A 27,904-nucleotide genomic window follows, 5' to 3' on the forward strand; every position below is an offset into this window, starting at 1 on the left:
TGAAATCTAATCTAAATTTGCTGTCATTCGCTCGGAGACAGAAAACATTTGACAACAAATTGAAATTAAAAGAGAATAACGAATTGATGGGGTCATGAATTGAATTTCATTGCCAAATGGCAATGCTGGGCGCGATGCTGATATCTCGTTGCTTGCAACTCGCTGTTCTCTGCTCGATATTTGATGTAAACAATAGATAATGATTACAAATTTATTATTGTCCCATCTCGTTTAGCGCTAGCATTGATGGGACTTGGGCATCTGGAATCAGTTCAGAGAAGGACAATAGAATCGTTTAGAGGAGTGCTCAGAATAAAATAGACAATAAAATCAAGCTCGTGGCAATCTGGTAACATGGAAAGCCATAAATTTAATGCAGCTGCTCGATAAAGTACTTGTAATTATTTAACTAATGAGTTGTTTAAGTCTGCTGAGAAAGTTCACTGTATACTGAACGGCAATATGTACAATTAACATTTAAATATCATTGTGAAAATAGTTGCAAACTATTCCACTTTTTTCATCCCAATTACCAAGCTGACCTCTACGTCGTAGCAACCATTTTTTTGCGACTTTCCACCAGTTTTCTCACTGACAAATATATCACACGTATTTAACTTCATTTTGTTTTCCTTCGTTTCTGGTTTGCAATTTGCACAGCTCCACTGCGAAAATTTAATTTGTTTTGTGCATTTGCCAGAGGCGTTTGTATGTCATGCATTTTTACACCTTAATTTGCGGCTAATTTGCATATTCTATATGAGTATTTTCGCCTGCTGTGCAATTTTAGTCGCACTTCTACTTGCCAACTATCTTTATTCACTTTTCCCATTCTGTTTTTTTTTTTTGCGAAATTTTGTTTGCTTAACAGCTGCACTAATTTTAGTAAAAGTGAAATAAACTACAACATAAATAAACGAGCTTCTTTCTAAATTTGCTTCCTAGATAGACTTTCTGTTTTCACTATATTCAAAATTGAATTTAAAACAAAATTTGCTGTTGCTTTTTCCTAAATTTAGCATATCAAAACGTAATGCATAACTGAATAATTATACTATCAATTAGGATACAAAACTCATGCAGTTGAACGATTTATTTTGATAAAAAGTCAATCCGGCAACGGTTGTTTTTTGTTTATCCACGTTGAACAACATTTGTTTATTTCTCATTTTATACACTTCAATACATTAATTTAATAAATAAATTATGAACTACATCAAATTAAAATACTCGTATATGTACAATCAAATATACGTAAAATTAATTGCAAACAATTTCGAACGGAATTAATAACTTAGCTTCAGTAGCATTTAATGAATAATCTTCGAATTGCAACGAATCGAATTGTGACCAACTTGCTTCTTTTTTTGTTTTGTACTCGAATAGTTTTGAAACTGCTTTTAAAAATTCGATTAGATGAATTAATTTCATTACATTCATCGCTAAAGGACATCTAAAAATGAATATATCTACCATATGTACTTCTATTTTACTTAAGGACGGCAGCCTGGCTCCACTTTCACTGCATTTCTATTCGGTAAGGCATAATCTATGATTATCCCAAAGGCCCCTCAAGGTTGATCTCACATGCAACACACGATTAACGTACTTCAAAGACAACCATTGCCCCAGCAACCACACCAGGGTATTTTGCCACCAGTATGGGAGCTAATCGAGATCTTGCGGCGATTGGAACGCATGCTAAAGCTGGTCGAGGACTCGCGGGATGAGCCAAAGCTGTTGGAATTGCGATCGGACAAGGAGGTGACTGTCTCGTGATTGCTGTCCTGGTGGGAATGGTGACTGTGGTGTGGATTGCTGCTGATCAGACTACTGTGCTGGTGGTGGTGTCCATGGTGATGATGATGACTGCCACTTGCCCCACCACTTGAGTTGCTGATCCGATGCACATTGTGCACGGTTCCCTCCGAATGGCGTCGCGAGCACTTTGTCCTGTTGACGGTCGCAGTCATCGGCACTGGATCGCTGCCCTCCTTCCGATGGTGATGGTGGTGAGTGGTACTGGGTGGGGCTGAATTGGTGGCTGCAATCTCGGCATGAACCGCAGGCATTGAATTACTATTGGTACGTCTCCGTGCGGAATGTGGTGAGCTGGGCGTACTGTGGCTGATCTGCTTGAAGATCTTAATATTCGGATGGGTCAATACACTGGCTGCCACACTCGTTAAATCGCCACAACTGGCTGTTGTTGTGGGCACCGAGTTCACCGCAGCAACGCCGCCAGCGACAGGCGCAGCTGGCTGCTCCTCGCCACATACTATTGAGACCCGGCGAGCCTTTCGTTTGGCCGCTTCGTCATCCTGGCAAAAGGGAACAACACGTATGATTCCGGAATACATTAACCAACGGTTAGGGATAAGTCCTACCTCATTTCCTGCTGTTGCTTCGCTGCCATCCGCTGCCGTCGGCTCAGTGGCCGTGCACTCGACATCCAGTGAGCGCGTGAGCTGAGATGGTGACGATCGAAAGATGGCTCTTTTGGCCGCCGCCGATGCCAGGGACTTGTACAGATGACTCTTGTTGGGCGACAAGCCAACTGGTGGAGATGGCGGTGGGTCTGTGGGCATGGCTGGACGGCGAGCTGGGGGCAACGGTGGCGGTGGCTTGTTGGGTACATTGGGCTTGGCTGCCACAGGCGGTTTTTGTCCATTCGTTGGCGGCGCCTGCCCTGGTGAACCAGCTGCCTGATTGAGCTGCTCGAATCCAAGATAGGTGCACTTCTCCGGAAATGGAGCCATCGGATCCGGCATATGTGGTGCCGGACTGTCTGTGTGTTCACGTTCAAGCGACCGCGTTCGGCTGGAGAGCTTGCGGCCACTGTTCGTTTCAGAGGTGTGACTAGCCGTTGTGGTTGTTGTGGTTCCAGTTGTGACTGTCCCATTCGAGATAGTCGGATTTGTGCCATCGTACTGCAGATATAGGTTCATCTCGGAGCGATAGGGTTTCTTGGTGATGTCCGTGTTGTTATTCGCCGAGATTAGATTGTCTCGTGATTTACTCTTCTCCAACTGAATGGCTAAAATATCCTCAGAAATGGTCTCGATGTCATTAAGTATTGATTCGAGATTCACTGAATCCGTCTAAAATGAGAGTTATTTGCATTAGTCTTGAGGCAGCACAATGGAATGAATGACATTTATATTGCAACAAATCAAAGCAACTAAAAGAATTTTGAGTTTGTGAAAGGAGAACATTTCAAGGGATCAAATGATTTAATAAAAAAAAAGACGGTTAAAAAGCAGCAGTCGACAAGATAATGAAAATATATTTGAAAATTGTATGAACACATTTCAATATTAAATAGGAAAAACACCCACTTGTAAAGCCAAAGTGACTTACTATTTTATTTTAAGCAACATATCAATTGAAGCAACATGTAAATAAAGGTCTAACATTCAAAATTAATTTATTAGGAAGTTTACAACATAACATCAACTACAATTATATTGAAGTAGGAAATTTTATTTTTCTCGCTAAAAAAATATAGTTTCGCATAAAAGTCGCATATATTATTTAGGAGATCGAAATTACTCGTATGAGATTTAAAAATAATTTGATAATTTTGCAATATACATATATATATGTTAACATATAATGTCTGAGATCCATTGAAGGGAATAAAAACAAGCAAAAAAAGTTTAGTCGCGTGTGGACGACTGTGGGAGACCCGCTCCTCACTTTGAATAAAAACATTTCGTAAAAGTATAACAAATTTATATAATATGGTATATACCATATGTACAAAATATACCAACTATAAACCAACACACTTAAAACACTTCTATAAATTCTTGACGCTGATCAAGAATATATTTTATGTACTTCATTTACTTCAGACAATAAGTTAAAATGCCCTTCTACCTTAGGGCTAACGGGTATCAACATTAAAAATAGTAAATATTCAACTTTTAACTGAAAAAAGCTACTTTGGGATGAGTTTTAAAAAAGGTTTGATTAATGGTACATAAACATTAGGTATCTGATAATGAGAAGATTTCCTATGATTTGGGAATAATATTCACTAGAAATGACAAACACATAGAGTATGCATGAAAGTCCACATATAAGTGAAAGATTCTAGAAAAAATGAAGATTTTGAAGCTTTTACATTTTGAAGTCAAATGACTGCTGATGATCTGGTGAAAAGATCACCCTCACCTGACTGCCTATATCCGGAATACTGGTATTCGAGGCAACTGTTACAACTGTGCTGCTTGTAATGCTGTTGCTGGTTGAGACCTTCGTTGCCTGTCGCAAAGGCGATGTTGTTGTTGGCTTTGTAGTGTGTGTGGTGACGGTCATCAGTGGCTTTGTTAAGGCAGTGGCCGATATGCAAGTGCTGTGGCAACTCTTTTGTGCGGTTGCGTAGACAGGCTCAACGTTGTGGGTCAGGGGCAGTAGAGACGGACACGGAGATAGGGACGGAAACAGAGTCGGAATCGGAATCAAAGTTGGAGACGAGGGCGCGGAAGCTGACGCTGATACTGGCACTGATTTGGCAGCTGAAGCGGCAGCAGCAGCAGCAAGCGCAGCGGCGTAAATATCAACCACACTCCCAGTGCAGACGCCACCCGCAGCCTCCCCATCAACACCTAAGCCGACGGCAGCGGCAACATTCACCACTGCCCGATGCAGAGCGCACTGTTGCGATGGCAGCGACTTCAGCTGTGGTTGTTGCACTACTTGCTGTTGGCATTGGTGCAGGCGCTGCTGCTGTTGGGCGAGGCTGTGGTCGTGGACGTGGGAGTGGGAGTGAGCTTGGCATTTCTGGTGATGCAGCTGGCAATGTGCTCGCGAACGCGAGCGCGAGCGATGGCGTGGACTTACTTGAGGTGAGAGCCGCTGAACAGGACGCTGATATGGCGATGCGAGTGCATTGTTCACAAATATATCCGGTGGCTCACGCAGTGGCGCCGCCGTCTCCAGTGGCGGGGGCGGAGAACCTGGCGGCAGTGCGTCTGGATTCTGATTGGCCAGCTTGGTGTTGAGCTTGAGGCGCGGCTTAATGGGGGCGAAGAAATGCTTGGGGCTGTTGAGCGCTTGTTGCGTTGCGTTTGTGGTTATCGCCACGGTCTCAATGATGCCTCCGCCTCCGTCTGCGCCGCCGGCTGTCGTTGCTGGCAAATTGAGGGCCACCTTGGGCAGGGCCTGCAGAGTTGATGTGGGCACAAAAGTAGTCAGCGTTGGAACTGGCACTGGCGGAGGCGGTGACCGTGATGGCGACGAGGCGTTTGAGTACTTGCGCTGCGAAAACGGTGACTGCAGATTGTAATCCCAGCCATTTGTATGCTTCATGGTCTTGCCCGTCGTCGTGCTGGAGCTGGTACCCAACTCAGGAGTGGGAGTCAAAACTGCAATAGGTAAGCTGTCAGTTGGAATTATCGCCATTTGCCGCAACTATTCCTCACCTGTATTGGCGCCCATGTGCTGCTGCAAGATGTTCTCAAAGTAGGAAAGTGGCGGCACCATTGCCTGCAAATCATTTAGCTGATTGGCCACCAGCTCAATGGGTGTCAGTGGCGTTAATGGACCCACTAGACTGGGCAGCGTACTCTGCGAGCCATTGAGATCGGGTGTGCAGATCATCAAATGTTCTGGTGGATGGGACAGCATCATCTCCGGATTGCTGAGTGTCTCCTCCGAGACCACCGAGAGATGATCAAAGTGCATAGGTTGGCCCTCTGGCTTTGCTGGAGCGCTACCCTCATTGACCTTGACGTTTGGTTCTTCGGGAGGCAGCGGAGGCTTGATCGGAGCGCATGATCCACCCTCCTGACAGCACTCATCGCTGCAGTGTCCATCGTCCGCGAAACGACACGTATCACATGAGTCAGAGTCCTGTGAAATGCATTCAAATTGAACGTATCATCTAATGTTAACTTTTGATTTCAATACTCACATCACTGTTTCCATCACAACCTGCACTGCCTCTTCCGCCGCCACTGCAGCGACGTCCACTGCCCCCGCTCCCTCGACATCCACCAAACTCATGTTCGCTCAGCTTCGCCTTGAAACGCTTGTTGAGTCGATCACATTCATCGCGCAGTGTCCAGATCTCTCGACGCAGCTGCTCATTTTCACGCCGTAAACGCTTAATATCTGATTGACCTGCGAATTGCATACAACATCTTTTAATAGAGAGTGTTCAAACCGTCGTCTAACCCTTGATAAAATCAGGTCATACACTAAAGTAAAGTATTTCATTTCGAACATATAAATTGCAAATGCTCTCTTTTGAGCATGCAACAAAACTCTCGCTTAATATAAACTGACTAGTAGAGTAGATTTGAATCTTATCGATTCACTAGTCTTGATGGAAAATCGATTTATTCAGTTTAAAAATCGATTTATTGCCTAAACAAACTGTTTAATTTGGCTAAGATTGTAAAATTATATTTCTTAAACAAATTAAAAACATATTAATGCTCTAAAAAGATTGATTAGTGAAAGTTAATGTGGAAATGTAGCATCAAACTGGATGCAAAAACAGTATATATATACACATATTATCGAAACATCTCATCACTAATATATTCAATCAGTATATATTAGATATCGAATATCGATTGATGTTTGGCCTTACATGGTCTCACTTTCCTTAATCTCTTTCTCTTTCGTCGTTGACCATCGCACAATAAAGACGTGTCCGCAGTTGCTTAAAAATAAATACATGTGTTTTTATTCGAAACTTAAGAAATCTATAAAGAAATATTAAGTGATACAACTGGAGGATTCCATAAAAGAGAAGTTGCTGTACTCATCGAAATATTATATGAGAGGATTGGACTGGAGTGACTGGATTTTTCAACAGGTTATGGGCCCAGGCACCCATCAAAGATGAGTACACGTGCATTATAATTTGAAAGATGGAAAAATCTAAAAGAAATATTAAGCCGTTCGACGGCGAAAAATATGCCATCTGGAAGTTTCGTATTAAAAGCGCTTTTAAATGAAAATGATTCAATTAAAGTAATTGACAACAATCAAAGTGAAGAAAATACGGAAGAAGTTAGAAAAATTGGCCAAAAGTACAATAATTGAATATCTTAGTGATTCTTTTTAAGTTTTGCCACAGACGAATGTAGTGCTAAAGAAATTTTAAATAAGCTAGACTCAATTTATGAACGCAAAAGCTTGGCAACTCAGTTATCAGTTCGAAAACAATTACTTTCATTAAAATTAAAAACTGATATGGATTTGATAAATCATTTTATATTTTTGACGATTTAATAACTGAGCTATCTGCATCTGGTGCAAAATTAGATGATTTGGACAAAATCAGCCATCTTTTGTTTTCTCTGCCTACCTCGTATGATGGTGTCATTACTGCCATTGAAACACTTGCAGAGAACAATTTGACTTTAGCTTACGTAAAACCAGATTACTTGATCACGAAATTAAATTAAAAGAGAAATCCAAAGATACAAGTTTAAAAGTTTTGCAAGCTGTGAATAAAGTAAATAATTTTCAAAATAATAATAAACAATTTCAACATAATAATAAACAATCTCAATACAAAAATAATAAGTTTCATGATAAAGCACAGTTCAAATCAAAGTTCAAATTTAATAATAATAAACCAAAATGTTTTCACTGTGGCAAGATAGGGCACTTAAAGAAGGATTGCTATAAGTATAAGAGAGAGAAAGAAAATGAGAAAAATAAAGAAAAACAGGCACAATTGGCTCAAGGGCAAAATGAAACAGAACAATCTGGCTTTGCATTTATGCTCAAACGTCACAATAATATTGGTGATAAGCATATTTCTTTCCTATTGATTCGGGTGCATCTGATCACTTGACCAACAATGAAAATCTACTCTCGAACATTCGCCATCTTGAATTACCCATCAAAATTGCTGTTGCAAAGTCAGACGAATTTATAATTGCAACTAAAAAGGATCAATGGAATTGTTAACCGATACTTTGACCAAAATCACTCTAAACGATGTATTATTTTGTCCGGATGTATCACAAAACCTTATCTCCGTTAAAAAGATGTAAGATGCAGGTTTTACAATTGTATTTCATCCAGGAGGTGTGCTTGTGAGTAAAAATAAAATAAATATTATGAACGCACATTTTAATGATAATGTTCCTTCTGTAAGGTTTACAATACCTAAAAAGCATTTGTATCAAATAAAATAAATTATAACATATGGCATGAGAGGTTAGGGCATATAAGTCTGGGAAAATTTCTTGAAATCAAAAACCATAATTTATTTTAAAGATACTAATATACTAACTAATGTCAATCCAGGTAATGATTTGTGTGAAGCCTGCATAAGAGGAAAACAAACTAGGCTTCCTTTTGAAAAGTTTAAAAATAAAGATCACATAGATAGGCCATTATTTGTAGTACATTCCGATGTCTGTGGTCCGATAACTCCTCCCACAATAAATAAAAAGAATTACTATGTTGTTTTTATAGACCAATATACACATTACTGTGTAACATATTTGTTAACCTACAAGTCAGATGTTTTGCTGCCTTTAGGGATTTTATTCTAAAGAGTGAAGCCCATTTTAATTTAAAAGTAGTTAATTTGTACATTGATAATGGAAGGGAATATTTATCGAATGAAATGCGAGAATTTTGTGTTGAAAAAGGCATCAGCTACCATTTAACAGTTCCACACACACCTCAGCAGAATGGTGTATCCGAAAGGATGATAAGGTCTATAACTGAAAAAGCTCGTGCTTTAGTTATAGGAGCCGACCTACAGAAAAGTTTCTGGGGTGAAGCTGTGTTAACAGCAACGTATTTAATAAACAGAATTCCAAGTAATGCACTTAAAAATTTCTTAAAGACACCATATGAAATGTGGCATAACAAAAACCCAAGCTTAAAATATTTAAAAGTTTTTGGTTCCACAGTATATGTTCATAATAAGCTACCTAAAAGGAAGTTTGATGATAAATCTTGGAAAGGTATACTTGTGGGTATGAACCAAATGGATATAGAGTGTGGTGTATTGAAAAGAAATATTTGTAACAGCAAGAGATGTTGTTGTTGATGAAACAAATATGGTAAAGTCTAGAGCCGTGGTTGAGGAGGACATGCATCTTAATAATGAAGATGGTGAAAGTATTCTGTCGAATACTGATAATGAAAATGTCCTCAATAATAATGAGAATTCTGACCAAGCAGATGAACAGCCTAGCGACATGGTAGATTTTGAGAATGCCGATCCAGAAATTTCTGGTGAAAAGTCTTATGAAAAAGGAGACTTGGAATCGCAGATAAATATTAGAAAAAGTGATCGAATAATGAATAAACCAAAAGTATCTTATCGAGATTTAATAAATAATTGTGTGATGAATACTCAGTCTTTAATCTATTCTGTACCAAATAAATTTGTCGAGGTTAAATTCAATAAAGATAGACTACATTGGGAGAAAGCTATTAAAGAAGAACTGGACTCACATATGTTAAATAAAACCTGGTCAATTGTACAAAAGCCTAAAAATAAAAATATAGTGGATTGTAGATGGGTTTTACAATCAAACAAAATGAATTTGGTGAACCAATAAAATATAAAGCCAGACTTGTTGCTCGAGGTTTTACGCAAGAATACTTAGTTGATTATAATGAAACATTTGCACCTGTAGCGAGAATATCTAGTTTTAGATTGATTATATCCATAGCAAATCAATATGACCTTTTAGTACATCATATGGATGTAAAGACAGCATTTTTGAATGGAATATTAAAAGAAGAAATATATATGCAAATACCTGAAGGTCTTAAGGGTAGAGAAAATGAGGTTTGTAGACTACATAAAGCAATTTATGGTCTCAAGCAAGCTGCTCGGTGTTGGTTTGAAATATTCGAGAAAGCATTAACAGAAATAGGCTTTGTTAATTCACCAGTAGATCGTTGTATATATCTTCTTGATAAAGGAGATATATTCTCTAATATATATATTCTTTTATATGTAGATGACTTAGTGATATCTACTAAAAATAAACAAGTAATGATGGATTTCAAATTATACCTAATGAACAAATTCAGAATGACTGATTTAAATGAAATTAAATTTTTCTTAGGTATTAAAGTTGATAGAAGTGATGGTCAAATTAATCTTAGTCAATCTGCTTACATAAAATCAATACTTTTAAAATATAATATGGAAAATTGCAATGCTGTTAACTGTCCTCTACCAACTAAACTCAACCATATTGCTCTTAGCTCAGATGATAAGTGCGATGCCCCATGTCGAAATGTAATTGGATGTTTAATGTACATTATGTTATGTACAAGACCAGATCTAAGTACAGCCGTTAATTTTTAAGTCGTTATTGTGAAAAGAATAACACAGAACTTTGGCAGTGCCTGAAGAAAGTTTTAAGGTATCTAAAAGGTACAGTTGACTTAAAGTTATCCTTTCAGAGAAAACAAATTTTAATGAGTTTTTAGTCGGCTATGTGGATTCTGATTGGGGCGGTAGTGAATCAGATAGAAAAAGTACTACAGGGTACATATTTAAAATGTTTGATTCTAATGTAATATGTTGGAATACAAGGAAGCAAAATTCTGTAGCTGCATCATCAACAGAAGCAGAATATATGGCCTTATTTGAGGCAGTTAGAGAAGCTAAATGGCTAAATTCATTATTAGTAAGTTTAAAGATAGAAGTAATTAATCCTATTAGATTATATGAAGATAACCAAGGATGTATAAGCATTGCCAATAACCCCTCATGTCATAAACGCTCAAAGCACATAGATATAAAATATCATTTTACAAGAGAACAGGTTGATAAGAACCTAATTGAAATTATTTATATTCCCACAGGTAAACAAATCGCAGATATGCTAACCAAACCATTACCAGCGCAACGTTTTTATGATCTGCGAAAACAAATGAATTTAATAAACTGAAGATATAAAATGAAACGGATCTCATGGAAATTCGAGAAGGCTGTCTCAACATTTAAGTTTTTTTATTATTATTTTTATATTTTTATTTTTGAATTGAAATTGTTTAACGTAAATTATAATTTTTATTTAATTCAGTCTGATTGGGTTTTGTGGGTTTTCCCCAATCCTTGCAACAAATGTTGGACTGGAATTGTACTACTCCCACTATAGCATATGCAGACACTTTTCTATTATAACTATTAAGTAAACTATAAAGAATATATATGTGTATATGTATACTATTTTTGAGGAGGTGTGTGGAAATGTAGCATCAAACTGGATGCAAAAACAGTATATATATACACATATTATCGAAACATCTCATCACTAATATATTCAATCAGTATATATTAGATATCGAATATCGATTAATGTTTGGCCTTACATGGTCTCACTTTGCTTCATCTCTTTCTCTTTTCGTCGTTGACCATCGCACAATAAAGACGTGTCCGCAGTTGCTTAAAAATAAATACATGTGTTTTTATTCGAAACTTAAGAAAAGTATAAAGAAATATTAAGTGATACAACTGAAGGATTTAATAAAAGAGAAGTCGCCGTACTCATCGAAATATTATCTGAGAGGATTGGACTGGATTGACTGGATTTTTCAACAGTTAATAATCGTTTTCAGTTCTAATACACACAATAGACTACATAGTACCTTTAATGGTACTTTCTGCATGAAATAAAATATAATATCTATATAAAGAGATTAGAAGTTTGACAATAATTATTAGGCCAGTATGTCACCTCTAATTCCATTGTTTATGTTTGTCCGACCTGTGATTTGGCAATGAAAACTATGAACACACATTATCCACATTAAGATTATACATACGTATTTAGATACGTACATATGCACATATATTTATAATATTGTAGGCAGAGGGATTCTATCACTGTCTACGTTTCTTTTATTTTGTTTTGAAGATTTACGTTTTATGAATGTTCTTTGAGTTTATACGCGTTTTTAATTAGATTTTTTATGGTTTTCTGTGTGTGCTAGCATATTTAGTTTATGATTATTTTCATTTCCTGTTTAAAATATGCCTTTTATTTCCAATCAACGCAGTTTTGAGTAGAATTTTAATGTTTTTTATGAGAGTATTTGATACTCACCTCGTTCAACTTCCGCATTTATGTTGATTGTGCGCAATCTAAGTTCTTCATTTTCGTATATCATGCCACGAGACGACTTCCTGTCCAATCTGTAATCAGGGCAGAGAATTAATAACTAAACTAATAATGCGAAATTAATGAATAAAATATGCTACAAAAGAACAGCTAATATTGCCTTCGTATTGTCAATGGTTGCCATTGTGAACGTGTGCCAAACAGCATTCCGTTCGTGAATTTTTAAACAGATTTTTCTTATCAATAACTGCGAATTTATGGGAATATGTTGAGAGATGGATAGAGATGATGCCTCATCGAATGCTGTAAGTCAACTGAGTTCCAGTTCTGTGATGTTCTTAGCCCAATTATTGGGTCTGTTTTGAGATCTTTCAACACCCGCTAAACATAAATAAATAGTATTAAAGAGACCTAGACAAATAAATGTATAGGCGTCGATTTCGTTAGCTAGGAACGCGTCAGAGATATGAACAATATTTGAAGAAGGTGGAACCTAGCAATAATCTGGAGCAAAAAACAAACCCAAAATAAATAAATAAATTTCGAAAACTTTAATAGCTCAAATAAAAGGGGTGATTTACCCAATAATTTGATTAGATATATGTACATTTATATATGGTACGTCTGTCTGTTTTTTAACGTACAAATTAAATAATACACTGATATAAGTAATATTTCGATAATAATAATTCTTCTGGTCTAATCATGCCAATTAAAAGCTATATAAAAATCCCAAATGATCCATAAAAAAGCCTCTACAAATTTTCCATAACTAACACTGTTTATTATTTTTTCGAACAAAAAAAAATAAGCGCGTGAATTTATTTTTGACACTGCCGTCTGAACAATTTTGAAAAACTGCCGACCTGTTAGACCAATTGCCACTGATCTAAGCATGTGGACGCCCTGCTGATAGCATTTTTAACGCGAATGTCTTTGAATGTGCTTGACTGTTTGCTGTATTCGTTTATTTTTTTGTGTATCGTTCTTTGAGGGGGAGTGAGAGCCGAGAGAAACAAAATTTATAATCGTGTGTCCCACTCTCTACTATTGTGACTAAATTTGGCGCACCCAGCACCTACAAGAATAACAGGGTATTCAAGTTTTTAAGAAATGTTGGTACATTTTAAATTAGTCACCAATGGCAAGGTATAGCATAGTCGACCACTTCTCTTCACAGAAATCGCTATGCGCATGGTTTATTTTAATAATATTGGAAAAACAAATAATTAAAAGCAGATACCTTACTTTAATATACCCGATACAAATATTTTTAGTTAGAATTTTAGAAAACGTAATAAACAGATATTTATTGTAATTAAAATGTAATAACTATAATTATAATATTTAATTATTTCATTTAAATGTATTTAATGATCGATTATTTATATATATATATTATAATTCTCCGCTCTTCATTGATATCATAGTTTCTAGCTTGTCTTTACTGTCGGCCACCGACAAGTACCTGAATATGCTTTCAAAATTGCAGGACCGATGTCCTGCATCGGTATTCTAAAGCACAAAATTTTAAAAAACGAACCGTATCGAATAATGTATTCTGTCTAACATCAAAGTTCTGTTAAATCTCAATTGACCGATCAGTTTATCACTTAATATTAATACAAACTAGCGCAGTGTAAACATTCTTCAATTTGCAGAATAAATTTGCTCTTTCATTTATGAACAGTGAACAACTAAACTTATTAAGTTCGTTCGTGAACAACTCAACATACACACATTAACCAACTACTAAGTTTGTTTCTTATATTATAGGATATACATATTTAACAAGATGAGAAGCGCATATTATACGAATCTGAAAACCATTTTGATAAATACAACGTCAAAGGTTGCAAAATTGGTAAAATTCCAAATGCATCAATTAACAAGTTCTCGCATGAATTAATCTAGATTATTAGGGTATGCATTGGTAAAATATCGTATACTAGTGAATTTATTTAAAAAGTTTTAAAACAAATGCGTTGCTATTTATTCGTTATTATTTGTTATGTACTTATTATTATTATATATTTTTTTAAGCAAGAGATGCTAGAGATGATGCATGAATAAATTCACAGATGTTTTTTCGATATAATAATTCCGATATAATAAAATCGATAGATTTAAACTTAACATATTAACAGGATAATTGTTCAGCTTTTGCCGGTATCTGATTAGCTGTCAGTTCTGTTATGCGATAGTTCTGTTTTGTCACAAAATTAAAGCTTTTGAGAATTTTTTTTAATATACAAATCTATTTATTTTTAAAATAAACTACAGCCGATGACTTGAAACCCTAAGGAAATCCGTTTCCAATCAGGTACGTTAATCCTTACACTAAAATTATAGCTTATCGTATAAATTATCATATTGTTTTAAAAAATTATGGTTTATTTATTGTTTGCTCACGAATCTGCGGGTCAAGTTGGCTGGTATATAATTAAATTTATAAAGCCTATTACATACATAAATACTTAAAACTTATAACGATAATGTTGAATATACAATAAAGTAATGAATTGGAAACGTAAGTTCACATTGTGCCAATATAAATCAACAATGAACTAGTTCCGTTCCGAAAGAGCTACGATGCAACCCTAGACACGATGATCTATTTTTAAAATACGAGAGGGAATGCGTGAGCGTTTCTTGTGAATAGAAAAGCGTATCGATAAAAGTGTATGATCGATATATAGAAAAACAGTTTGGCAGTTTAATTCATAAAATGTGATGTTGATTTGGAAAATAGGAGAATGAACCGTATGAAAACAAACGTTTGCTGAAAATATCGAGTAAACTTTTAGCAATATGTGTAACATCAACTTGAACACTGCGCATGACTCGAGGATAAACAATAAACTTTTATTTATATTTGTTTTTAGTTCTGCTTGGGGCGAACAATGTTTATTTTACGATCACTAAAGTGTATGCATATTAGAAATTTTAATGACTTTTAATATTAATCGATACCAGGTCATCGCGAGCCAGATGTTCGTAAAAGAAAAATGTGAATGTGCATGTGGGGAAAATTAGAAAAACTTTGGCGAATTGCTTACTTTGCGGACTTCTCGGAACGCTTGTTACTCTTGCGACTTCGATCATATTGGGTTCGAGAGCTTTTCGCGCCTTTCATTGAAAACAATCAAGTTTTTAACAAATCGTATATTTATTGTCACGCAATACACATAGTCCCATGAACGTGTTGAGCTTCATACACTGAATATCCACGATTAGTTTTCTTAACTTTTGTGAAAAGTTGTACTAATTTGTTTATTTCGTGTTTAACATTGTACACAATTATTTTTGGGATAATACTTTAAACAATATGAAAAATTAGATAACAACAGAAATTTCACAGCAACGAAACAAGAAATGTGTTCGTATTGCAATACCGCACGAGTCGGCAATAAGCAGAAAACTGACAGTTGGGCGAGATCAGTGTTGGCCAGAAACAGGCGACTACAACAACAGAATAGAATAAAAGCAACAAACGAACAACGCCAACGACTGGCATTGAATGCCGCCAAGAGCAACAAGCTCTGCCTATGACGGCCACTGGCTCAATTTTTAATAAAACTAAAAAAAAAAGCAAAAAAGAAAAAAAAATTAATAGAAGAAAACTGTGAAAAGTTTCATAAAGCAAATGCGGAGGGTAAATCTTAAAAGCACTACCAGTATCAACAAATCATCGTTCTCAATGAAATGTGCGCATGCTGCTCAGAGATTAAATATAAAAAGGAAAAACCTATGCATAACAATGCTGAGCATCGACTAAGACATGCTCTATACTCCTTGATCTGCCAAATTATTGTTAAAAAGGTTACAAATTCAAATTTTATACAATTCAAATATTGTACAATTTTTAAATCAATTCACTAGATATTGACTATTTCATTGCATTCTTAAAAAAAGAAATCACAGAAAACGATTACACAGTATAAAGTACATGAGACACTTTAAAGGGTATGTATATAAAAATCTACAACATTTAATTTATCTGAAAAAAGCTTTTTCAAACATACATATGTATGTATGTATTCTTAAACATAAATACAATACATTGCGTACACAATTTGTATACAATGTAAGTTGTGTGCTTTAGTATTTGGACTAATATAATTTAAATAAATTTCAAACCAGATACACATTAAAATTGATATTAATCGTTCTATGAATAATTAATAAATGTAAATTCATGTAAATGCTTTATAAAAACTCTATCTAAGACCAAATTGAATTTATTTATTACCATTGGTTAAATGTCATTTACGATTTGCATTTTTATACACATTGTATGTATCATTGCTTGTTTTGGTTACAAAAAAAAAAAAAAATTTAAAAATGTATTAAATTTAATCAACCCATTAATCGGATTGAACGCATGGTTTGGTTTATGTCTGAAAGTATGTTTTTTGCCCATTTACAATTCGATTACAATTACCAAAGGACAACAAAAATGAATTTATTTTAACAATAAGCAGCAGATAGTATAAAATTGCAACTGCACCGCATTTACAATTAATTTTACAGCTGAGCTACCGAGATCAAATTAAATAAGTTATTCAGCAACCTTTTCTTTCCAATTGCAAAACATAATATTTCCACAGGGTAATTATCGGCATTGTCGAAATTACGCTACGCGTTGCCAAAAAATATAAATTCTGAAATAGGTGTCTGAAATGTGTCAGTGTCAGTGACTGGCTAAATATAAATATGTGTAAGTGGTGCAAATTAAAATCATCTTAGACGCCTACGCAAATTCATCTCACAATAGCACCCACGTCTACGTAAAACAATCGTCTGTTATCTAGGATCAAATGAATGAAATAAAGCAATTTGCAGTCTGATTTGAGCCCATTGATCATACCTAAAAAAAATCATACACAAATATATCTACGCCACGTGAAATATGAGGGCAACTACAACAAGTATTCAAATGTAAAGAAGAATTCATACCAGTTAATCGATTTCTTATATGTCAACCCTCGTGAATAAAATATAAAGGCAATTATTTATTTAATATATAATGTAAAGTTCGCAGGGGCAGACATAAATAATATTTTCCGTTTGTGTTTGCTTATGCAAATGTGTGAATTTAAATTATTTATCAGCCATTAAAAAATTAGCCGAGGTTATGAGGGCCAATTAATAACAATAAAAAAACCTGACTTTTTTCTCATTTTTTTTTTTGGTTGACAAAATTTGTTTCTAAACTAATCGCGTCTGTCATTTCATTTGCTATTTTCCATTGTTTATTTTTATATCAATTTGAGAGAGACAGCATAATCCTGGCAAACGAGTATTTTAATATTATTTAAATTGTGATAGAATGAATTGCATTCCTTATAAGCTGTCAGCTTTCAACTGACTATTAAAATAATCAATAATATCAACAGTTGGAGAAGAATATGGAAATTAATTAAATTTTGTTTGTTGTACGTATAAGCTGTCACTTTTCAATGGACTGTTAAAATAATAAACAAAACCAATATCTGCAAAAATATTGAACATCATTTTAATTTTGTTGACATATCATTATTAAAATTGGCTTCACAATTATTTTTACTTTTTTTAATTGCCATTGCTTTCCTCATTCCAAATGAAAGCAAAAGCACAATGCGAAAGTTTGTCGATATTAATTTAGCAACTAAACTCTTATATAGCTCGAGTATAAGAGAATCTATAAGAATAAACTTTGGGAAGACAAAAGCTTTCTTGAGAACTGATATTTCCGGTAATATCGCCGAGCTTTGCACTGCTTTAGAATGCTTCCGCTGATCGGATATTGCAACCGTTTGTTGAGCTTTTGAATTACCTTTCTTATCAATAGATGGACTGAGTATAAAGATACATACATATATATTTGTATATAGTTTGGTTGAGTTACCTGCTATTTAGCTTATAGTGGGCATGCCGTCTTCGTTCTCGGAGCATAGTCGTGTGTTAGTTTTCCGCATATGAAAGAAAAACCAACAAAACAAAAGAAAAGCAAAAGGCACATAAAGTAAAAACAAAAAGGAAAACAAAACATAACAAAAATAGTATCAAAAAAACGCAACAAGAAAATTACACGAATTATTTTCGTTTGTTATAAATGTGTGCGGGAAAAACGTGTAAACATTATGATTTAAAATTTCCATAATTTGTTTCTTTTGTTTTCCTTCAATTCTTGTTTCTCCTACTTGCTTATGTGTGTGTGTTGTTTGAATACTCGAGAGTGTATTTATTTAGTTAAAAACCAAGTGTGTAAGCGCATATTGTTAGTGAGTTACTTGTTATTGGTCAAAAGTAAATAAAAATGAAAAAAATTGAGAAACTTTGCAGTTGCATCTGCACGCAAAACATTTTGAGACATATGGAATATTAATGAATAATATTTTAATATTCTTGAACATTGCCTTAGCTTGCTTATAGTTCACGGTGCCCGCCTATCTGTCTCAAACACAATACCCATGTCTAAGCATAAAATTATGTATACGTGTGTAAAATAATATGTAAATATATTTATATATGTTAACACGCAGCTGCTTTCAGAAGTAGAAACAGGCGCCACACAATAGCATTTTTCCAACGCAGTAACCCCTTCTCGTCCCACAACAATAGTGGAGACAATAACAAGTGTGGGACACAAGGAATGGCGGCTGTATGTGAGGTCGTGAAGCATTTTGTTCGCAAGGGTCGAGAGAGACAAAGAGAGAGAAAGAGAGGGAGAGAGCGAGAGAGAGAGAAAGCAGCATAATCTGCCAAAGCAATTGATTTATCGATTAAGTTGTCAAGTGCTCATTGTCATCATTCATCAGTATTTGCATATGTTACTATCAAGAACTGCTCCAACGACAGTCTCAACAGACGCATGGAGGAACAAATTTTCATTGCCTCTGCTCTGATTAAATAATTCATACAGTTTAGCAGAGTTACTTTTAATACCAAAACCGAAAAGACATCTTTCTCCCTTTTTTTGTATATTTATAAAATCGTCCGATTTTGTTAAATTAGTGAAAGGAGAGGGGTCAACCAAATTTTGTTCCACGTTTTGCTCACATTAAACAAATTTAAGTACCATGCTTTTTTATTTTAAATAAGTTTGAATTACGCTATTAGAATTATTCCATTTACGATAATATGTTGTCATATTAAATTTAATGATTGTAATATATATTTAAATTTGTCAAATATTTTCGGAAGACAACTATCAATAGAATGCGAGTATACGAGTATAATATTTACAATTTGAGTGCTACATATAGTATAGTTACTCCAAATACACCACATTAGAAAAACTATAAATTTGTCTTGTTTAATGCAGAGTAAGAAAGCTTGCGAAGAATTTTCTTGAGTATAGGATAATTGTCATTCAATCAATAAATATATATAAATTTTAAATGTCATAAAATGAAAAAAAAAACACACGGTTTAAATTGAATAAATTTTCATTTTTTGTTCACCTTTGTGAAAACCAACTTTTAGATTTGTAATTAACATAACAGTTCGTATTGAAATCAATACTTTAATTTAAAATTAGGTTTTATGGAGCGGTGAGCGGATTGACAGATGGTCGAATAAATGATGCCGAGCAGATTATTCGGAGAGTTTACTCGTATTTACAGTATAAAGAGAGATCAACCAACTAAATAATAAGAGAAATTATAAATATATACTTTTTTCCGTTTCATCAACACGTATTTAAAGGGCGAGCCTAGGTTTAATTAGCTCAGAACGGAATTTATAAACGTAAAGCAATTCCATTGAAATGGTCCCACCAATTTATGCATTGAGTTTAATAGTCAAACACTTTGGCAGATTTATGATTATTTATAAACTTACTCAGTATCGTAATAAGAACTCATAAATAAGTGTAAACACGGGTATTCAATTAATTGCTATATCCAATTAATGCTTCGATGAGAACAACAATTAGCATGCCTTTTGTGGAAAACAATGTTCGACTCGTAAAGAGTTTACGAAGAATTCTTCAGGTTATTACTTGGGCACTCGCGCATGCTCGGCATATTTCAAATAAGTGGATCATAAACCGAATTTATAAATAAATATGTGCCCAGACAAAAATAAGTCTGGAGCGACGGCGACGACCGGTCGATACACCTTCACATTCACAACGACGAACGAACTCGCTGCCAATGCAGAGAGATGCAGTCAAAGATCTAGTGGCTACATATGTTAGATGCAGATACGTAGCTAGCAGATATCCAAGACACAAAAAGAGGTCTTTGTGTGGGGCAAAGGCCTAGCGCGGCACGAACACTGACGGATACGGATATTCATACGTTGTGGCCTAGGAGGCACGCGACTGATAACTGCACCGCTGCGTCTGCTGAGGCAACCACTTCGCGACGACGCACGCCGCTTCAGATTTGTATATATTATATGTATGTATACATATATAAGCGTATGTGCGTGCTGTTGTTTCTCATGTTAAATAATTGCGTATACATTTTATTCGTTGTTGCTCATTTTGTGGCTGAGCTACGCGCTCATAAAGAAAAGCGCATGAGGTTGGCGGCATTCGCATACGACGTGCCAATTCAATGACGGAATGTGCGTGCGTTTCCAACTCAAATTTACATCCATGCGTTAGCTAAACTACAACAAATTGAGAGCAAGAACGAATTCACAGGCGCTCGCACTAATGCACAAAAAATACACACACATAATGAATGGTATGCGAGAGTGCATGACCAAAAACCAAATGCACAACTCAAATCCGACTAAAAACAGAAAGGAATCACGCCAAAAAAAAAACGTTTGCAAGTTTTTTAGCTGTTTATTTTCCATTGGCCTACTGCTTGTTGAGCGATGCAGTTGGTATTCATGACTTCTGCCTAGCACACAACATCATTTTATTATGCCTATTTTTGTACTCAACGCTAGCCAAAGACTAGACGGGTATAAAAACTTTGCGCCAATAGAAGATTTATGTAACAAGCATGAAAAGATATTTTGGATTTTATGATTAGCTTGAGTAGTCGATATTGTTTCAATAACGACATGGCGTATTTGAAGTCTATGTACATAAAATAAGATTCCAATGATTCGTTCTCAGTAAATTGTGGAATTGTGAAATAGTAATTATGTTTGCTTTTAATACATTAAAGTCGAACATAAAAGAAAACTATTGAAAAATCTGCGGTCGACTGCGCTCGACTTTGATATTCATTAACTATGCCAAATTATTATATTAAAAAAATACTAAAATAAAATAAAAATAATAACTCCTACATAATACTACTTAAATATTCCAAATAAATATATTAAAATACTAAAAAAATACTACCTAAAAATTAAAACTTACTAAAAAGGTTATATTTTGTAAGAAAGCTATCCCATACCCATATTGAATAAAAGCAAAATATTGCGGTATTATTCTCAAAATATACCACAAAAATACTGAAAATGTGTGTGGTATATTGAAAGTATACTTTATTCAAGATATGCAGATGAAAATCATAATAATATCTCTATGTCTTATAGTCTCTGAGATCTAGGTGTTCACACGGACTTACGGACATCGCTGTATCGTCTCGGTTGTTGACGCTGATCAAAAATATATATACTTTATGGGGTTGGAGTTGGCTTATTTTACCTGTTATACACATTTGCTGCAGGTTATTATATTTTTCTATTTTGCCATTCCAAAAAAATTGTTTGTACCAAAATTTTGAAAAAATGTACCAATTTTAGCAAAAATGTACCACAAATTTTTTCACGAAAGATTTTTTGTATTTCACAAATTGTGATTCACAATATATAACTGTTTACGTAGTGATAGACCATAGATTGGCGCATACATATTTTTTCAATTGACACAATACGTCGCAAATCGACTGTATGCGATATTTTCCAGTGTTAGTCATGGTTCAATTTCTAACTGATACAAAATTTGTGTCTGGTGGAACAGAGCCATTTGTTAAAATAATATGTGTGAACATAAAATTTTATGAAAAATTTAAATTCTAGACCCGAAATATTGAAAATGTACCAAAATGAAAAAATGATCCAATGTACCAACGCATAAAAAATTTGTACCAAAAGTGGCAACCGTGCTTGTGATGTATTCCCCTTCGCCTAAATACTCGAATAAATTTATTTATTTTTAACAGGGCATTGAATCTGCAACACGTATCTAACCTGAAAATTCTGTTGGTTTGACAATAAAATCAAAAACAAACAAATTTATAAATATTTATCGCCCCCCATGAACTCTTCTTTGAAACGGAAGCATTAACTAGGCTTTCAATGTGCCTGTCGGCCTGCTTGTTGCAGTTAAAGTTATTAATAGAATTGATGACTTTTGGAATTCGAAAGTATGAACTGGATCATTAATGTGACACTACCATTAATTTCATAGATTTTAGCTGTCTTCAGGCATTGACTGGACGGCAGATATTAGCAATAAATTAGCTATTTAAAGTGTTTTATATTTTGTTCATAATTTAATTGTTACTTTGAAATTTGAAGAAAACCCGAGCAGCTTTTTTTTTGGAATATTTAAAATCCACTAAAATATTTACTTAGTGCGATTTAAATAAGTGTGATTGGCGTAACACATTTGTTTATTTGAAACGTGTCAAAATTCCAACTTAATTAGATTCTTGCCAAACAAATGGTCTGTTTACGTTTTGTTGCCTGACATTTTTCTCTACTATGAAGCTTAATGTAGATATTTATGCATGTGCGTGTGTGGAAAGGTGAGCGCGAAGATCCACCACAGTCTATTTTAATAATCTCTTTTGCTCTTGCAACCTCAAGTCCATTTTTGTGACTCACCCGTCTCATGGGGAAGCTGTAAAGTTGGCCAACATTCCAGCCCAGCGAAATGTGCATCAATAGCAGCAATAGTAAACAATATAATTTGTCTGTCATATGACTGAATGCTATATATTTACTTGTACCAGCAAGTACGAGTAACACTAAATCTGGAATTTGGACATTACTCAAGCCATTCAATTCTCTTTACTCTGTTTCTCAAGATATTTTGTAAATAATTTCCAAAATAAAAACAATGCGTCACACTGTTGTTGGCAGTGCTAATTGAAGCGATCCAACCGAAAGACATTAAAAACACCAATGTATTCACATATTCCATATGTTGAACTTGCGATACCCTTGCCAGACGTGACCTTATTCGATTGTTAACAACGCAAGTAAAAAAACTACAGTCGAGTTTGTTTGACTGTGAGTTACCAGCTATCCATTTGAGAAAAAAATCATATTTTAAAAATATACCTCAAATACACCGCAAAATACAAATATACACCGAAGCCTAAACTTAGTATTTCTATATTTTTCTACATTCGAAATATACCATGATATGACTCTGATATCTAGGTTTTCATCGTCTCGGCTTTTGATGCTGATCAAGAATATATATACTTCATATGGTCAGAGATGCCTCCTTATGCCTGTATGCATGTAACATGCACAAAGTTACCCTATAGGCACCATGTATAAAAACAAAAGAGAATATACCCTTTGTTAGGGTATTTGACTCAGCGGGAATTTCGTTCAATTGATTCGATTTCGGCTTCTATTTCCTTGTGGAGGAGGCTGCGATCAAGGTGGCGGAAGCAAAATCAATTTAATTATCGAAAATTAGCAGAGCACAGTTTTCCAGTCATAAAATAATATACGAGATTATTGTTGTTGTTTTTGTTATTGATTAAACAGGGGAAAATAACGCATTGCTAGCATTTGGGGGTTTATTGTTCCGATGGTGCTTTTTATGAGCGTAAATGAAATTCAAATAAGATTTTCAAGCATTTTCCCTTATTATTTCTTGCGCTGCCAATTGTGAAAAAGCCAAATCGTGATAAACACGATGAAATATACGGTATGAATTCAACTGAATTAAATGAAAAGTTCCAGTAAAACAAATTGGATAAAAACCTCAATTTTAACTCGGCCGATTGACAATTTGTCGGCCAAAAAGCTAAAATAATGTGTTGTCCAATTAAAATAAATTTCAATAAATTTTCTTTTGATGCCAAAGACAAATTTGTCCAGCTGTGCAGCCGGATAATCGAACATTGACCGCCGTCTGTCCTCGTTTAATTAGCCATATAATAAATTCATTGGAAAATTGTGTGCGGCTCAAATGAAACAAAAAAACACAAAAATTAATTTTTAAACGATTTCAAGTACATTCTACGGCGCAATTGAAATAAATCCCGTAATGCTTTTAAACATTGTTGCAAATCGCAATCAACTGCCAGAAGAAATTTTCATTAGCAGCAGACTTAATTACAGGTAAACACATTGATCAGCATTAAGTAGAGACACACGCGAATAAAAGCATTCAAAAAGCAATTTCAAATTTGATCAATTCACAATTGATATATATCCAAGAGACTTCAATCTTTAGCATTTGGTTCACCCATCGCTTATTTATTTATTTTATTATCAATTTGCAAATTTTCTTTATGTGGTTGTTCCTTTGCCAAGTTTATGATCTTGTTAAGTATTGGTGTTATTAAAAAATATAGCAAAAATAAAAAAATGGTCCGAAGTTAATTGAGTCATAAATCGCTTCCAGATGCAAATAAAGTGTTAGAGAAATTTATGCGCTTACAAACTTGGAATAGAATTGAGCTATTAACAAAGCCAAATAAACGATGCTCTTCGAGTATTGAAAGTGTGTGTATTGTGTAAGTAAGTAATTATAATTTAATGCAACGTACTTGATTTTGTTGGCGATGAGCTTTGCGTTGATTTCCGCTGATTGCCGTCACTATGATCGCCGTTACTGCCGCTGGCGCGTCCGCTAATTAAATTGTCGTCCAAGGAAATGCCGTCGAGCCAATGCATGACATTATTTCACTGAGCTAAACTCTTGTTTCGGGGTTGTGTTATCAGTTTTATACCACAAAAAATGCACATTCACATATTTGTTACATTCAAAGCATTTCACTTGTCAACGTTTTAGACTTTCTTACTCACGGCGAGAATAATGTAAATTTACCAGCAACAAGTCGTGTCTAGTTGAGCAGTTTCGATTGTTTTGACAGCGTTGTATCGTATGTACACACGAGTATTGTGTAGCGTATCGCTTGATGCGCTTTCAACACGCATACGCCTAGTGCACCCGTATAATTAGCACATTGCACTTTCAACAACATTTTTTTTTTGTAGCGCAGAACACACGCAATTTATTACTTATTTCCAGTTGTACTATGTGGCTGTGATTGCCGCAACTGCTATTGCCGTTGCAATTGCATTTTAATTAAAACAAAATATATTTTTAGAGCAATCGCGAGACAACAAGAAAACAGCAGCAGCGACGACGACGACAACGACAACAACGACACGACTTTTTGATAATTCCAATCGATTTTGCTGCTGTCTCTTGCATTTGTCGATTTGCCTGCTAACTTGTTGTTGGCCCGCTGGCTAACCGGCTGCTTCTGCTAGCCCTGCTGCTTCGACTTGTGCTTCAGCCCGCGACTCTGACTGACACGCCGGACGCTGACCGGGCAGCGGCTGTTGCTGTTGCTATTGCTGTGGCTGCGGCTGCGACTGTGGCTGTGGCTGAGGCAATGTCTGTGGGCAGCGGCGTCTGTGGCGCGTTTCCAATCGCTTCGCACGTTATTGTTTCCATTGTGTTCGATATTTGTGTTTTCTTCTACTCTTGTTATTTGTACATACTCGTACACAAATGAGTCTGCGTATGTAAATGTATTTGTATATAAGTTCGCTTCAATTTATTGTACCTTTCAGTGTGTGCGTGTGTGTGTGTATGTTTTGTGTTTATTTTATACATGCTCGAAATGTTTTCTAGTATTACGCTATGCCCTCCATTCTGCTCACCCTTTAAAGACGGAAAAGGCCGACAAACCCGCAGACAGTCTGATTGGGTCGTCGTCGTCGACGTCGTCGAAGTTCTGGCCAATTTCCTTTTAGACATGTCGGGACATAAACATACGAATTAGCGTTTGGCATTCGCATATTCCTACCTGCTGCTGCCTACGTATTCAATGAGAATTCATTGCGAACAAGTGTTCGTAGTATATCGAAGGCTACATATGAGACTGCATCCCACGTTAACCACAAATCTATATACTTGCGGCAACTTTCACATCTAAGTTTATACCGAATGTGTTTTAAAATAATAAAATACTCGCGGCATTCTATCAGGTATCCCATTTAGTTATTTGCATCTTACTCATTCTCTCAGCGTGATTATTTGTTTAACAGTCAGTTTGTATAAATAATTCGAAGCAGTTGATCAAATGATCGACTATCTTCGACTTGTTGGTTGTTTGTTTGTGGGAAACCCACCAAATTTCACAAACGATTTCCAATTAACTATAAAATGTACTGCTTTAGTAAACATTTAAAGGTAATTTACATCATTAGTCAATCATTTGTGACGTCTCTATATATAACCTAGCTTCTGTCCTCAAATTCTATGCATCTATCGATGAAAATATATTTGTTTATAATTTTATGTCGATCAAGAAATAATTTATCTCTTTTTATACCAGCTACTTGTAGGGGAGAAGGGTATTACAACTTTGTGCCTGCAGGACGCTATAAAGTTTATATATTCTTGATTAGCATCGGTAGCCGAGACGTTATAGCCATGTCAATCCGTCTGTCTGTCTGTAAGAACACGTCAATCTGGCATACTTTTTACTCTGTTGTATATTTTGAATGTAATACTACATCAATATTACAAATATAGCATTTGGAATGTTTTTGTATTTTTGTGGTATATTAACTTGGTATATTTTAAATATAATACCGCTCTGTTTTGTTACTTTTATTTAAAATGGGTTGTGGGTATCTCAGAGTCGAGTATTTGCTTCAATTGTAAACATTAAACAATGGAACTCAACCTTAGCAAAATGACGTCTAATTGATTTGTGGGTCTTATTTCTAAAACATTCTGCTCAGGTTCTTCTTTATAATAGCTTTCAAAATGTTAAAGTAAATCTTTCGATATATAGCCATGTATTTAATTACAATTTGGAAAAGTTTGCAAAGGCCTTTTGCATTTTGATCAATGAACTATTTGCACACGAGTTAATTAAATAGTCCATTTAATTTATTTCGCTTCTTGTAGTATGTCGGAAACATTTTTAAATGCTATTTCTCTGCCCGGTTGTAAACGCATTTAAATATATTTTCATTATTATCATATTGGCAGGTCGTGAAACCACATCACAACCAGAAAAAAGCTACAAATGGCGGCACGTCGACAATTAAGGCTGACGTTCAGTTTTTGTAATTTAAAACTGATTGTTAATAAAAACAATAAGTTCAAATAGACAAATGGCTTTGACTCAATATTTAAAAATTATGTTTTCACTCCCACATGTCACGAACACACACACAAACAGACACACACACACACACACAAACAAATACACACACTTGGGAAATTGCGTATGGCCTTCAGCTGTGCAGTGTCGATCTTTCAAAAATGCTGGCAAAATGATTTGAAACATTAAAGTCGAAAATTGATTTATTGCACAACAGAAAGAGAGACGTCACCCATACAGCCTGCATTACATTCGACGCTCGACGGGCGACGCTCGACGCTGAACGTCAATCGCGTGCACTTGGTTAAAAAGTTTTGCATTTATAATTATTATCGGAAAATATTTTTCTTGGCGCTTGTTCTATGTGTTTGATTATTTACGTTTCAATCAAAAATCGCAAGAAATATCATCAACAAGAAACTACAAGAAAAGCTCGCTCACTTCTAATCGATCGCGCCACGCGGCGTATGAGCAACGTTTCCAGGGATACGTCGAACAGTGGGCACAAATGCGTCCGACGCGTTTGGAAGACCGACTTACTCTGCT

The 27,904-nt window shown here is 35.3% G+C and overlaps 2 protein-coding genes and 1 long non-coding RNA gene across 9 annotated transcripts; 1 reads left to right on the plus strand and 2 right to left on the minus strand.

The window, feature by feature from the left end:
• Positions 1 to 1,127: 1,127 nt before the first annotated feature.
• Positions 1,128 to 25,705, minus strand: LOC133836871 (mucin-2). Of its 7 annotated transcripts, none has more exons than XM_062267465.1 (9): positions 24,776 to 25,705; positions 17,968 to 18,004; positions 12,063 to 12,151; positions 5,921 to 6,129; positions 5,430 to 5,859; positions 4,762 to 5,372; positions 4,180 to 4,662; positions 2,388 to 3,101; positions 1,128 to 2,321 (listed from the first exon to the last, which is right to left on the minus strand). In XM_062267465.1, the coding sequence occupies exons 1-9, from the start codon at positions 24,900 to 24,902 to the stop codon at positions 1,611 to 1,613; spliced, it is 3,411 nt and encodes a 1,136-aa protein (XP_062123449.1). In that variant the 5' UTR covers positions 24,903 to 25,705; the 3' UTR covers positions 1,128 to 1,610. The 7 variants fall into 7 exon arrangements, 6 of the variants coding, with proteins under 6 accessions (XP_062123449.1, XP_062123444.1, XP_062123445.1 ...); XR_009893752.1 differs by lacking the exon at positions 4,180 to 4,662 and having other exon boundaries at positions 1,131 to 1,394; positions 1,474 to 2,321; positions 4,849 to 5,372; XM_062267460.1 differs by lacking the exon at positions 4,180 to 4,662 and having other exon boundaries at positions 1,131 to 2,321; positions 4,849 to 5,372; positions 24,776 to 25,704.
• On the plus strand, positions 6,482 to 11,164 carry LOC133837855 (uncharacterized). The gene is made up of 2 exons (XR_009893874.1): positions 6,482 to 8,066; positions 10,819 to 11,164. It is a non-coding gene; the product is annotated as an uncharacterized LOC133837855 (long non-coding RNA).
• LOC133836872 (uncharacterized) lies at positions 25,502 to 27,904 on the minus strand. Its single transcript, XM_062267466.1, has 2 exons — positions 27,609 to 27,904; positions 25,502 to 25,755 (listed from the first exon to the last, which is right to left on the minus strand). The coding sequence occupies exons 1-2, from the start codon at positions 27,676 to 27,678 to the stop codon at positions 25,502 to 25,504; spliced, it is 324 nt and encodes a 107-aa protein (XP_062123450.1). The 5' UTR covers positions 27,679 to 27,904.

The sequence above is a fragment of the Drosophila sulfurigaster genome, chromosome 2R, assembly GCF_023558435.1.
Source record: "Drosophila sulfurigaster albostrigata strain 15112-1811.04 chromosome 2R, ASM2355843v2, whole genome shotgun sequence".
Taxonomy (NCBI): Eukaryota; Metazoa; Arthropoda; class Insecta; order Diptera; family Drosophilidae; genus Drosophila; species Drosophila sulfurigaster.

Coding starts and splice junctions, on each gene's coding strand:
- LOC133836871 (XM_062267465.1), bottom strand. CDS start 24,902: ATGCATTGGCTCGACGGCATTTCCTTGGACGACAATTTAATTAGCGGA. Junction 3,102..4,179: donor TTCCGGATATAGGCAGTCAG/GTGAGGGTGATC, acceptor CTCTCATTTTAG/ACGGATTCAGTGAATCTCGA. Junction 2,322..2,387: donor AAGCAACAGCAGGAAATGAG/GTAGGACTTATC, acceptor CCCTTTTGCCAG/GATGACGAAGCGGCCAAACG.
- LOC133836872 (XM_062267466.1), bottom strand. CDS start 27,678: ATGCAAAACTTTTTAACCAAGTGCACGCGATTGACGTTCAGCGTCGAG. Junction 25,756..27,608: donor TCGCCCGTCGAGCGTCGAAT/GTAATGCAGGCT, acceptor TTACATACGCAG/ACTCATTTGTGTACGAGTAT.